Here is a 13,452-nt window from a genome sequence, read left to right as displayed (position 1 = left end):
CTTCCTATTTTCCACTGAAAGACCCCAGTTTCCACAGCAAGATCTGCCAGTTTGAAGCCCAGCCTGCAGTGCTCTCGGAAAGTGAAACATGCTTTGGTTGCTCTGCACAGCTGAATGCTGGGTGCAGGCAGCAGGAAGGTGCAGCAGGCTGCTCTGCTGTGCTGAGCAGCCGAGCTCCAGTCCTGGCAGGGTGTTCAAGAGCAAGGCAGGGACAAAAACAGAAGTAGAGGCAGATGGGATATGATCAGCTGCTCTAGCTACTGAATCAGTAAAATCTCCTATCTACCAGTAAGGACAGGATGGAGAACTAGTATTGCACTTGGGTTACCTTTTCCTGCTTCCCCTGAAACCGTTCTGGTTGTATGAATTTTGCCTGTTTCTGATAATCAGTGCACCAAAACTTAGTTGACTCACAAATGTATTGAAAAGTTACCTGTGCTGAGCTGCTCCTGCTGTTGGTTACAGGTGAATGGTGGAGTGCAGAGAAGATGAGCTATCTGTTGGCTTTTAAGTCTTAACCACTGTTTCCTTGTAGGATGGTAAGGATTGGCCTGCGCTATACAGCTAGGACTGCCATTGCTCGCCCTGCATGAGTGCCATCCCGAATGGAGAGCTGTTTGTGCACAATGGACACAGGGGAGGTCATGTTTAAATACTAATACAGTTTGTTAGGAGTTTTTCACCCCTGTGGAAGCTGGCACCCCAGTCACACAAGGTACCTTGATGGCTGTAAGTCAGCTTTCCTTCACAGACATTGCATGCGTGCGACTTGACGGAGAATGTCCTTGTGGACTTGAACAACTTTCTTTTTCAAGCGTACAGTGACATGCTCTTTCTTTGGGGAAAGCCTGTGGTGTCTCCTCTGAACAGCAGGGTGTTCCAGTAATCCCGCTTCAGCCAGTGGTGCCAGGCACAGTGGAAGAAACTACAGCTTTGAGCTCTCAGCTGCTTTTCCCTCAATGGCTTTTTATTGCACCATTGTTTGCTTTACTCTGGGCTCCTCTCTGTGTTGATAGGCATGTAATGGCTACAGCAGAAATATGCAGCTGACTGGAAGGAAACAGTGTTTCTGGGCTGTCCTGTCCTGCCTCTCGGCAAATTAAAACATTTTCTTTTTTTTTTTTTTTTCAAGCCTCGGTTCAGATGCTGTGCCCTAAAGGACAAAATGTGCTGATGGCAATTACAGAGTAGCCAGGTGCCAAACATAGTTGAGTCGCAGCTTAAGGTGTGCTGCTTGTCTCTTGGTGAGCTACCTGTCAGCACACTATGAAATCAAGCTCGCTTCCACAGCGGTTAACAGACCACTGATATGCAGGTGACAGGTCTTCCTCTCCAGTTAACCTTCTTGGATATTAAAGGACTTTCTTCCTGTGCAGGTTTTCCTCTAATAGGAGCTGACTTCTGTGGAGTCCTTGGTTTGCTATTGCTGTAATCTGTAGCTGGCCAGAAATATACGTGTGGGAGGACAGGTTAAACTTTTCACCCCCTGTATTTCTGATGATTAGAGTCTTCAGCCTTTGCGCCTGGGTTTGAGTGGTAAAGAGAAGCAGAAGATTGCTTGAGTAGCCCTGTGTGAAACAGGAGACTAAGAACTGGCATTAATTTCCTCTCACTCGTTTGCATTGGCTCCATCTTTGGCAACGTGCTCCGGGTTAGTAGTTCTTGCTTTGTCTTGGCCAATGCAGTGTCTGTTCCCATGGAAATAAGGGTAGAAGTGTCAGCAGAGAACTTTGTCTGGATCAACTTCTCCTGCCTGAAGTGCCAGTGGGCAGATGGTGTCCACAGTCTTCCTTCCTGCTCTTGCTTCCCTGGGGAATTACTTGATTTGGAGCTCTAGAGGCATGCATCAGTTTGCATTTGTATGTTAACCCTGACACAATAAAATGTCAAGTCAGATTAAGGTCTTTTGAGGGCTGGTGGTGAAATAATGACCGAGAAGAGGTAAATTTTGAGATTTCTGTTATTTTCTCAGTTATTGTCCCATTTGGGAATGTTGTTTGGGCCCTTCTCAGGGGGCTGTTCAGATGACTGCAGGCAGCACCCATTTCAGCTGAGTGGCCATGAGAACAGCAGCTGATGGAGCTGTTGGTGCTCTTGAAACCCTTGTGTATCGTTCTTGCTTCCTTTTTCCTGTCTTCAAGCTGTCGGGTATTGCATGGCTGTGGTGAGAAGAAAGGATTTTGTGATATGCTTAATGCTTTCCACCCTTCTGCCATTCCCCAGGTTTTCACTTGAGGAGGGTGAGTCTCTAAAGCCCGACGCCATTGACTGCTGACTTCAAATCTGTTGAACAAATGAGTCGAGTCGGTCCTACTCTGACTGTTTTGGGTTTTGTACTCAGAGTTTGTAATTTGAAAAAGTTGTAAAAGTAATTGAAGTGTTTTTCCTCTTTGAAGCAAGAGTCAATGGGCAAGTCCTTTGGCTCTGTGCCCTGTTTGTGAAACACTCTTCTTTCTGAAACAGTGCGAGTGAGTTTACTGTGTCTTAGACTGCAGCAGGTCCAGACCTGTTTTTCCACAGGACCCAGGTTCTGGGGCTTTGGCTACCTCTGCCTCTGCTCCAGTAGTGCCTCCTCCTGGTCAGAGCAAGGAGGGGAAGGCAGGTCTGATGAGGGCATAAATGCTAATGTCACTGAGGGAGTTAAGCACTTGAAGAGTATATAAAGTATCTCTTCCACGTGCCTCAGAAATTAACCCTTCCTCTCGCTGTTTTGTGCTTTAAACCCAGCTTCTGACTACGGTATGAAGCTGCCAATCTTGCGGTCCAACGCGGAAGATCAGATTCTGTACCAGACCGAGCGTTACAATGAGGAAACCTTTGGCTATGAAGTTCCCATCAAAGAGGAGGGTGACTATGTGCTGGTGTTGAAGTTTGCAGAGGTCTATTTTGCACAGTCTCAACAGAAGGTAAGCAACAGCTCCTTGCTTGTCTCTTTGATGTGAGTTCCTGGCTAGGGCTGTGTGTCCAGGTTGCCTCTGCTGCTTTGCACGCTAGAGAAAGGAGCTCTCGGGCTCTGAAACTTTGAGCTCTCTTCCACGTTCCAGATACACAGTTGGCCTGGAAAATTGCATTACAAAATATTCAAACAAACACGTGCAACTAATGTAACTAGCACTAGAGTTTTATGATCTGTTTAGGTTGTGCTGGCTTTGAGAAGAAGTGGTTTTGCCTTTTTCCTGAACACTTGTTCCTGACTTGATGGCATGCTTGTGCTGAAGGAAGTATTGTATAGACTGAATCGGGGAAGTGATCTGGGTTAAATAACCTACTCAAAATAATTTTTACGAATGTGATAAGATTTGACACTGGTTCAAACTGATCCTGAAAGCACAGAGTTAAATTCAACTCTCTTTATTGCTCTTTAGAGAAGAATAATCCTTGCCCACTCTTGAAATCCCTCATGTACAGACGTGGAAGCAGAAGCACAAAGAATTCAAAGCCCTGTGATAAACTGGGAGAGAAGTGGCGTGTGCTTCAGTCTGGCTTTCCCCTGACTCAATCAGCTTCTTTAGAGCCCTGCTCCTTAAGCACTGTGCTGCTTTCCTGCCAGAGAAGTATTTCAGGGAACAGAACTGGTGGGGCTGGCTTACAGAGTGGATGCAAAAAGCAGCTTCAGATTAAACTGAAGGGCTGAGGCATCTTTGGTTCCTCTTCCTTCATGTGGTTCTGCTGGGATTCCCCAGGTGCTGAGTGAAGTTTGAGTCATTATGGCCCCAAGGAGGACTTTCACTCTGAATTCACAGATGTGGTTAGCAGTTCAACATTTTACCTCCTTCAAACCCTTTGTACTTCACCAGCTTGTTTCCTCTTCTCTGCTCTGCTGCAGGCTGCTCGTTAGAAATGGCTTAACTCCCTAGGGTGTGGTGTGCTGCAGCCACCCTGGGGTGGTAGGAGCAGGTCCTCAGCAAGTAGGTAAAAGAAAGTTGTGAAAGAAAAGTATGAATAAACCAGAATAAAATTGTGCTGTCCTCAGTTCTGAACAGCAGACGTAGGGGTTATTTTAAAAGTTGAAGGCAGACTTCAGGATATTTGAAAGCAATGTTAATGCTTCAGTGTCTTTACCTGGCTGCTTTCACGCTCTGAGACCTTCCCAAGGGAGTGGAACATGTATGGTGGGACAGTGCATGCTGCAATGCTTTCTGGTCCTGGGTGCCTAACAAGCAGAGACCTTTCCTGTTCTGTTCCCCTTTCAACTGTCACGTGCCTGAATCTGTTCTGACACTCTGTCATTTCTTCTGCCCTGAAGGTATTTGATGTTCGCTTGAATGGCCACGTGGTGGTGAAGGACTTGGACATTTTTGACAGAGTTGGACACAGCACAGCTCATGATGAGATCATTCCTATGAGTATCAAAAAGGGGAAACTGAGTGTCCAGGGAGAGGTTTCCACGTTCACGGGGAAACTCCACATTGAGTTTGTAAAGGTAATAAGCTTTGCTGAGCAGAGCCCTGATCTTCCTTTTTCCCTTCTTCCCCAGCCATGTGATGCAGCTGTGTGCTGGGGGAGGAGATGTGATGGTAGGTGGGGGGAATATTTCTTGCCTCGGAGCTGCAGTACTGACTTCCTTCTTTGCTTTCTCCAGGGCTACTATGACAATCCAAAAATCTGTGCCCTATACATCCTGCAAGGAACAGTGGAAGGTAAGCAGTTTTTGAGCCAGAAGGCTCTTCCCTGTTGGAGAGCAGCCTGTTGCTTCTCAGACCATGAGATCATAGCTCTTGCTGACCCACCTTTGCCAAAACTGTTTTTCTCTCAGCAAGTTCCCACAGAGTGCAGTTGCAGAATGAAATAGGTGTGTAGTGTCCGCTTCCTCCTCCAAGTGCACAAAGCTGTGTCAATTTTGGAATAAGAAAAATCAATTTGATTCAGGATTTCCTGCATATGGAATAGAGGAGAAAGGAAAATGTCTGATTGGTCTAAATTCCCTGTGGCCTTGGATGTCAGCAGCAGCCCTGCAGACAAGTAATTTACTTGTCTTTAGCTAGTAGTTAAGCGTTTCGTACCTAGAGCTTTGTTTTGCCCTCTCAGCTTGAGGACAAGGCCATGTTTTTTTCCCAGATACCAGTTCCTCTGGATAGCAGTGGGGAGTGCTAGTAAAGTCCTTGCTCTTTCATCACCCTCTTTGTACGTGAGTGCTGGAGTTGGAGCCCCCCAGCTCCTGAACAGAGGAGATTTAGGAACCCTCCCTGACCAAAGCATCAGTTTGCTTTACTATTGGTCAGGGATTGCCAAGTGTTGCTGAAGATTTGGTGCATAACCTTGTGGCTGGGTGGCACCTTGCTGTGTGGGGACCTGCAGTTCAGGCTCCAGGCTCAGAGGACTGGATTTGAGTGGGATCGGGCCATGCTGCTCTGATAGGTCTGGGGTTGAGGGGTGCAAGTGACCTGAGGTAGGACCATTTGTGGAAAGGGTCGTTCCCATTCCTGTTTGCACCTGTATCTGCTGGTCCTGCAGGCAGCAGATGCTTGTTCTTGACTAGATCTCACCGAGCAGCTGCGGTATCTGACCAGGCTCAGAGGACTGGATTTGAGTGGGATCGGGCCATGCTGCTCTGATAGGTCTGGGGTTGAGGGGTGCAAGTGACCTGAGGTAGGACCATTTGTGGAAAGGGTCGTTCCCATTCCTGTTTGCACCTGTATCTGCTGGTCCTGCAGGCAGCAGATGCTTGTTCTTGACTAGATCTCACTGAGCAGCTGCAGTATCTGTGTATGCTGTAAGTGTGCTTTTGTGCTGTAACTTCTCCTGTGTGACAGGTAGATGGGGTGGATGGATGCTGTTTTCTTTGCAGACTGGGTCTTTAGATGCTATTTCATCACAGAGGAAAGAAATAGTGGCGTGATCCTCTGTTAAGGAGGATGCTCCTATTTCCTGGGGTGCTCTGCCATGGTGTTGATGTGCTATCAGGTGTCCTGTTGCCAGTGTGCATGCTGGATTAGGGAGAGGGGAATGGAATGACTGGGGTGATTTTCCAGGTTACATCCTGCCTCCTTGCAACTTTTTTGTCTTGTCCAACAGATGTTCCAAAGCTGCAGCCGCACCCGGGTCTGGAGAAAAAAGAGGAAGATGATGATGAAGATGAATATGATGATGGCTCCAGTGTTAAAAAACAGGCAAATAAGAACCGGGTTCAGTCAGGCCCACGCACACCAAACCCCTATGCCTCGGACAACAGCAGCCTCATGTTTCCTATATTGGTGGCCTTTGGTGTCTTCATTCCTACCCTCTTCTGCCTCTGTCGATTGTGAGAGCAAGCCCCACAGAGCATCAGCCAAGGGGCTGGGAGGGAAGGAGTTGGACCAAACATGGTTGCTTTCAATTTCTCCATATTGTTCATAATTTAAGGAAAAAAAAAAAAAAAATTACTCATTTGGAATGAATAGCAGGTCCAGGTAAGAGGGAGCTTACCTTCCCCCTGCCAGCAAGCAGCAAGGCCCTCGCCTTCCCCTTCATGCCACATGCAGCCTCCGATCCTCCCTGGGGCATCCAAGAGTAAACAAAGTCCTGGTTGCCTGTGTATTGGGCTGTTGGAAGCTGATGCTAGCAGTCCTGGGCCATGTCCCACACTGAGAGAAAGCCATGTGCTGCAAGATCTCTGCCTTTGCTGGGTGGAATACGGTTCCTTAAGAAGGAAAGCAGCTCCTAAAACCAGGCCTGGGTACACGTTTTGTCCAGGAGCATGGAATTGTTGTGGTGCTGTTGGGTGACTAACGACTACGGAGGATGGAGCCTGGCTCAGCATCTCCCTGAATGTGTGCAACATGATGTATGGTACTCGCCTGCATAAAGATATCAAGACTCCAGCTAGCCACTCAGCCTCTGTGGAGATGTTCCCCTCCTAAGAGTGCAAGCTGTGCCAGGAGCAGAGGGATTTATCTGTCCTGATTTGCTGCACCAGTTGGGAGAGACTTTCCTAGTTTGACAATTGTAATGTTAGATCCATTGCAGAGGAATCTGCTGTAGCCTGCGAGAGGCTGACATTGTTAGCGTCTGATCAGATGCACTTGTTTTCTGTATTGATTATGGCTTTTGTTTCCTTTAATATCCTTTTTTTTTTTTTTTTTTCCAAAGGTTTAATTTTAAGCCCAGTTCCTTGTTTTGCCCTTTCTAACAAGTGACCTCTCCTTTGGAAGAAGCTGAGAATCAGATGACCTAGAGAGGAGGTTCTGGGCTTGTTCCTTGGCCTTCATAATGGTTAGCTCCCCTCCCTGCCCCATGACTGTGAACAACCTATGCTGTAAGACAGAAGAGCAACCACACAGATGTTCCCTGTGAGCTTTTCATTCCTTGTCGTAGGGACCAGGCCTGCCTGCAAGCGGTGAGAAGCGCAGTGGAGTTAGTTAGTGTCTTCAGTTAGCTCGGCCTTTTGCTCAGCAGGCACTGTGGTGAAGGGGCAGATGTCCAACGTTTCAGTACTGTAGAGCAAGGTGGTTTGTTGCCCTCCAGAGATCTGGAAGTGAGCAGAACACTGGAGACAAGGTCGCTCACTTCCCCCAGGGATATTTCTGCAAGAGCCTTCTGATTCCACATGCAGAGCCTGTGCCCGCCTGACAGAGGCTGAGCAGAGCAAAAGCCCTCGCTGCACCTGCTGATCCAGAGCTGCAGGCCCCAAGGAGCTGCCTTCCCAACTTCTCAACTTGACAAGTTGAGCACTTCTGGCTGGTGGGAGGGAGATGTTCTGTGTGCCGGAGGAGGATCTGGCCCAGGCATGTTTGGGTCCTCGCGGGTCAGCTTCGATCCTGGTGAGCTCTGGGCTCACAGAACACTTTACCTCATGCTACCTCTGTTCTCAGAAGTGCTCTCTCTTTACCTGGAGCAGCTGCACTGAGGCAGTGTCCTCCTTGCTGCTGCTCCTCCCTGGGCCTGAGTTTTCCTAGCGGTTGTTCTTAGGTTTGAACCCCTGCAGTGGCTCAGCCTTTCTTTGAGCTAAGAAGGGTCAGCAGAATTCCCTAGTTTCCGGAAAGGAAACCAGAGGAGCAGCCTTTCTGCTCTGTTGGGCCCAAGCAGCTGAAGCTTTCTATTCCTCCTAACCCTCAAGCTGTGATACGAGCTGTCAGCTCATGAGCTCCAGAAGGGGAGCTGGGGGAGGTGTCAAAGCAGTGCTCTGCACAGCAGTGGCACTGAACCTTGCCTTTCTGCTATAGGCCTCACCCTAATTCTGTGTCTGTGAGCTAAAAAGAAAGCAGTAGGACCTTAATTACCTTCTCTCCAATTGTACAAGTGGTAACAGCCAGTTTGAGAGAAGCCACACCCCAAGAAGACAGGCTTTAGAGAGAGCAGATCTTAAGAACAAATGTTAGGATGAAAAGGCAGTAAGCTTGAAGTTGTCTGCTTTGTCCTCTAGCTGCTGTTAAAATCCTAGTACTTATAAATCTCCTATAAAATAGGAACTCTGTTTTGTTCGGTGATGGTGCCTGCAGAGATTCTCCAGTGTTTTTGGGATTGCTCTAACTGGAGCACAGAGACATTTAGATATTTATCAGTTTTTAGAAGGATGAGCTCTGCTGATTTGTTAAGCAAAGAACCTGGGCTTGAAAGCAAGCTTCTCTGTAAGGAGCTGCTCTCCTCCAGGCCTTTCAGGTTGCATTTTATTTGAGCATCCTTGAAGCAGGGAATCACTTAGCCTCTTGTGGCTCACCCAGTAATCTCTGCACCTTGCTTAGCATGAGAAAAGAGGTGTGCATTTAGGTGTGCAAAAATTGGAGACAAGTCTTCTAGGATAGTTTATCCCTGCCTCTCCTGGCAGCCAGGGCACCCATTTGGTGCCATCAGCCAACCTAAGGCAAGGCTGTGCAGGGTGTGATCTGTTGTGTTCCAGTTTCTCAGTTTGAATGAATTTGTCTTATTTGAATAAGAATAGGGAGGAGGAATAGTTCATTCTTCATGGCTTCAATTTAGATGTTTTGGCTCTGTTCTTTTCCATTTTTGTCACTACAAAACTGGTGTCTGGGTGGTTGGAAGGTTCCTGAGCCTGGTTATGGTGTTATGAGCAGTTTTCCTTGTTGGTCCATCCTCTCCTGTTGGTCCTTCTCTCAGGTTGCCCCTGAAGGAGCCTTCAAGCAAAGTGTGTGGGAGCACAGGGGGGTGGTAGGGGATACCCCGTCAGCATTGTTGTGAATGCCGTTCTTAGGCTGGTTCCCCTTGTCATCTCTGTCTGGCACCCGCAAGGCAGCCAGATGGGTGTAATGAGATACCTGGTCCTGAAGAGGGAAAGAAAAAGTTTGGGTTGGCTGTAGCTTTCCAGCATGGGTGTCTGATAAAATATCCAAGATGTTGTTTAACAGAGACCAGTTAGAGACAAGCCTGTTTGTGCTTTGTTGCCTCCAGCCAGCAGCAGGCAGATGAAGCGCATGTCCCTATGCAGCAGTGTGGGGAGCTGGGTCAGAAAAGACCCTGGCTTGATTCATGGAGCAGTTGTGTAGAGAGGGGCAGATAACGCAATTTTAATAAAGCTTCCACTTAATAAAGGGGAGATGACACCGTCGATAATGTTTTGGGCCTGGATCCAGCCTCAGGGTAGTGGTTCCAAAGCGTATTTTAATTACCCCCACATCAGCTCTTCCTTTTGTAGCTTTAAGCCAGGCCATTTTCCCCTTCCGTGTGTGTGACTAAAACAACAGCTCTGACCCTTTTGAGTATCCCAGGTGGCAGTGAGCAGAAAGCCAAATGAATTCCTGTCTATTTTTGGTGCCTTTGTCTCAGGCTTTGAATAAAAGTCTATTTGAAGAAGCTTCTTTTTTTTTTTTTTTAAAGGAGCTTCTGAGTTGTTTTTCCCCAAGGGACAGGCATTCCCTGCCCTTGTGATCAGCTGGGGACTGTCTCACTGTCCCTGGATGCCACAGCTGAAGCAGAGAAATGCGAGTATCTTTACTTCCAGCCCTTGAGGTCAATGGAAAAAAAGCCTAGCAGGGAATGGAAGAACTGGAAGAGCTCCTTCAGGTCTGGTCTCACCCAGAAATCTCCTGAAGGCAGGATGGGGAACTTCCAGACAGTCTGGTGCCTGTGTGTCTGTGCAGTTCAGGGCCGAGTGAGTCTCAGCTGGGTCCTGGTAGTTGTATGGTGCTTACAGCTTCTGGGTGCAGAGTGTGGCGTGGGGGGTCCTGCCCCCCAAACTTGCTTGCTGAAGGCTTGCCCTACACTATTTGGGTCTCAACAGGGAGCAGAGATCCATTCTTTGTCCCTTGGCCTTCCTTTAAGTTGATATGGGATTGCAACAGCCAGGGAAATGTCTTGATATGGGAAGTCTGGGCTGAACAGGGCTGTCTGATGGAAAACAGCAGGAGGAGGGAGAGGACCAGCAGAGCAACTTCAGCCTTTGATATGGGGCAGATTCTGAGCAGCTGCGAAGTACCAAGTGTATCAGGCTCTGTTTGGTGCTCAAATGTGGGAGAGATCCGTCTGCTTCTTGCGCTTGTATGGCAGGGAGGAAAATATCCTTGCTGAGAATCCAAGGGAAATGGGAGCTGGGCCAGCACTGAGCTAATTTACCTACTGGCGCTTCTGCATCTCCACAACAAATGCCAAAGTCTAATACAATTCAAGGATGCTTTTTTTAACGTCAGCCTGGTTCCACCAGTCTGTCTTCACTGGCTAGTCCCAAATAGGCTCAGACAAGTATTCTCAACGGCACAAACACAACATCAGGCTGGAGCTGTGAAGGCTGAGATGTGATTGCACAAATAGGCCTCCTGTGCTGCACCCCTGCTTCGCACGCTGCCCAGCGGGGCTGGAGCATGTGTGTTTCACCTTGGATCTGAATGGATTTGTCCCAGGAGTATGAAAGCAACCACATTGAAATGGTGCTGGGCTGGGCAAGAGAGGTGAAAGCAGGTCCATGTCTTCCGGGACTCTGGCTTGCTCAGAGTTTATTGCTGTATATTAAATACTATTTTTGGAGACTGAGGGGAAGATGTGGGAGGGGGAGGGATGTGGTGGTGTTGTCCCCAGGCTGATCAGTGGGGTGCTACTGCAGGTTATTGATAGGTTTTGATTTTTTTTTCCCCCAAGAAGTGCTTTATTAAAAAAAAAAAAAATAAATCAACAAAACAGAAGTGCTTTCTATCCTCCTAGAAACAGTGCTGGCTGATTAGAAAAATGTGAATAATCTTTTGCAAGCATTAGAGATCCCTGCTAAAGAGCTTATGTGATGGAGACTTCAAGGCAAGGGACAAAGTACAGCTTGAACCAGTTTAACTGGGGAGAGTGTGAATCTAGGAAACGCAGGATCTCTGCCCTGGAGTTGTTCCCAGTCACGTGTAGCGGGGATGTGCTTGCCTATGCTACCACGGCTGTTCTGTCACCCTATAACAGCTCCTGAGCTAGGCTGCTGGAGTGAGGCAGCATCTGGAAACTTGCTGGCAAGTAGGGGCTTGAATTTTTTGTAGTTTTTGCAGGGGCTTCGTGTGTTCAGGGCTTTCCCACTCAGGAAGCAGCCAGGTTGGTAAAGCAGCCCCGGAGAATGTGAGAGCAGAGGCAGGATTTGTACTTCGTGCCCGGAGGCAGCAGCCAGGGCTGTGAGATGCTGGGCAGGTGACAGTGATGGTTGGGTCCCATCGGCGTAGCAGCTTTTAGCATTGGCAAATGGTCCCACTGCTCCATAGTGCCTGGCTGCGTAGGCTGGGACGCGTGGAAGTGACGCGTGCTGTTGGCGTTAAGGACATGTCACAAACTACTTGAAGCTGCAGGTCTAAGTTGTCTGTAAAGGCTGAACAGTGTGGGGAGACATCTCCATCTGTACTGGTCGCCAGTACAAAGGCTTTTTAAGGAGGATTTTTTTTGTTTTATTTTACTGTCCATTGCTTTGTGTTATAACTTGCAGTGACTTTTTTTTTTTTTTAGTTTGTTTTGCAGCAAGCTTGGGCCCTGGGTGAAAAGCACAGATGTCTATTTCTGATTGCATTGGCTTTGCAAGGACTAGTCTGGGGGAAAAGATGGGTGTGCGGGTGGGTTATTTTATTTTTGGTACATGGTAGCGGTTTTATTTTTTGATTTCCCCAGGATGTTTGGTTGAGGGAATGTTCTGAAATCTACTGTCTGGCAGTTTTAACCAGCAGTGTGTTAAAGGAAAATAAACAAAATTATATTGTCACTTGGATGAGGTGGTCCCTCTTTCCTAGTGGTGGGGTTGGGGGAACCCCCTCTGCTTTACTGCTCGTGGTGTGGGAGGCCGAGACTGACTGCACTGCGGAAGGGACTGCAGGCTGCTGCCGAGATGCAGTTTGACATCCCACCACTGCTGCAGCCCAGAGCCTCTGCCTGCCGCTGCCTGCCTCCCAGTACAGCTCCAGTATTCTCTCGCCAGTTGTTTTGGGCAATTAAGTGCAAGTTCAACAGTGCAACATCCTCTTAAAGTGCTGATGTGGACCTTGTTGCTTCCTGCTCAGATCAGGAACACCAGAGATGTAATCTACCTTCTGGGGTTTTGCAAGCTGCCCCGATTTCAGCCTGAAACTGCGTCAGAGGCAGTCAGAAGGGGCTGCAGCTGGAGCAGAGAGGAAGCAGCACCTTCTTCCTCTAGGGACCTGCTCTTGGGGGACAAGGGACTCTGGCCCTGTGCAGAGCAGATGCTCTTCTGGACAGCCCAGGCCTTTAGTTTGTCCTTCCTGGGGCACAGGATGGAGGCACCAAACCTGATGCAGCGAGGAGGATTTGGTAGCACTGGCGTGGGCAGGCTTATTTGAAATTGCATTCGGTTGGCAGGAGCAGGCGTGTGCTGCTTACAAGCAGCAGCAACCGTCACTAACCACTGCTCTCGCTCTGTTTCCAGTCATCCTGAGCGTGTTGAGTGTTGAAAAGAGTATGAAAAGAGGATGCAGATGTTTCTTGTTCTTGCCCTGGTTCCCTGAAGAGGCTGGAGGTGATTCTTAGGAGCTCTGAAGTGCCTACCACAGGCTGGTGGGTGCCCCCTCTTTTGGGGAAGAAATACATCCTTTCCTTGACATGTTGCTCTCATGGCACATCTCCAGTCCCTCCCACCAGGCTCAGGAGACCCATCAAGTGTCTGCCACTGTCCCTCGGATGTGTGCTTTGGGAGGCCTGGGGTGGGGGTGACGGTGGCAGGGCTGGGAGACTGGCTGACCCTGGGGGAGCGTGGCAGGGCACAGGCGCTCCCTGGGCGACCCTTCTTGGGACACGGGGCGCTGTCACTGTCCCTGCCTGGCTCTGGGCCCCAGCTCCCCCGGGACAGCGGCTGGGGTGCCCCCGGGCCAGGGCAGCAGTGGGGTATGCACCCCATGGCACCCCCGTGCTTGCCACCATCCCCCAAAAGACCAGGGCTCTCTGGGGGACACCCGCTCTCTGTAATTACCTGCTGCACCATGGGGTTCAGACTGTGATTTAATTAAGGGGGGACCCCAGGTGCCCCCGCTGTGCAGCGAGGCTGTGATCTCCCGCCTTCCAGGCTGCGGGAGCGGGGCTCGGGCTGGCGGCTCACGGCGCTGCCGGCCCCGGGGGCAG

General features: G+C 49.1%; 2 protein-coding genes across 2 annotated transcripts in view; both read left to right on the top strand.

The window, feature by feature from the left end:
- Window positions 1-2,728: 2,728 nt before the first annotated feature.
- MLEC (malectin) lies at window positions 2,729-6,336 on the top strand. Its single transcript, XM_009642825.2, has 4 exons — window positions 2,729-2,906; window positions 4,247-4,423; window positions 4,583-4,640; window positions 6,016-6,336. Exons 1-4 carry the CDS (start codon window positions 2,742-2,744, stop codon window positions 6,243-6,245), a joined length of 630 nt encoding a protein of 209 aa, XP_009641120.1. The 5' UTR covers window positions 2,729-2,741; the 3' UTR covers window positions 6,246-6,336.
- Window positions 6,337-12,208: 5,872 nt separating this feature from the next.
- Window positions 12,209-13,452, top strand: part of UNC119B (unc-119 lipid binding chaperone B) — a 7,736-nt gene continuing 6,492 nt past the window's right edge. The window contains exon 1 of the mRNA XM_009642875.2: window positions 12,209-12,272. Within this exon, the coding sequence (XP_009641170.1) occupies window positions 12,209-12,272 (64 nt within the window). The remainder of the gene's footprint in view (window positions 12,273-13,452) is intronic.

This window comes from Egretta garzetta, unplaced genomic scaffold, assembly GCF_000687185.1.
Source record: "Egretta garzetta isolate BGI_Z169 unplaced genomic scaffold, ASM68718v1 scaffold7, whole genome shotgun sequence".
Lineage (NCBI taxonomy): Eukaryota > Metazoa > Chordata > Aves > Pelecaniformes > Ardeidae > Egretta > Egretta garzetta.
This window is presented reverse-complemented; position numbering and strand designations above follow the sequence as displayed.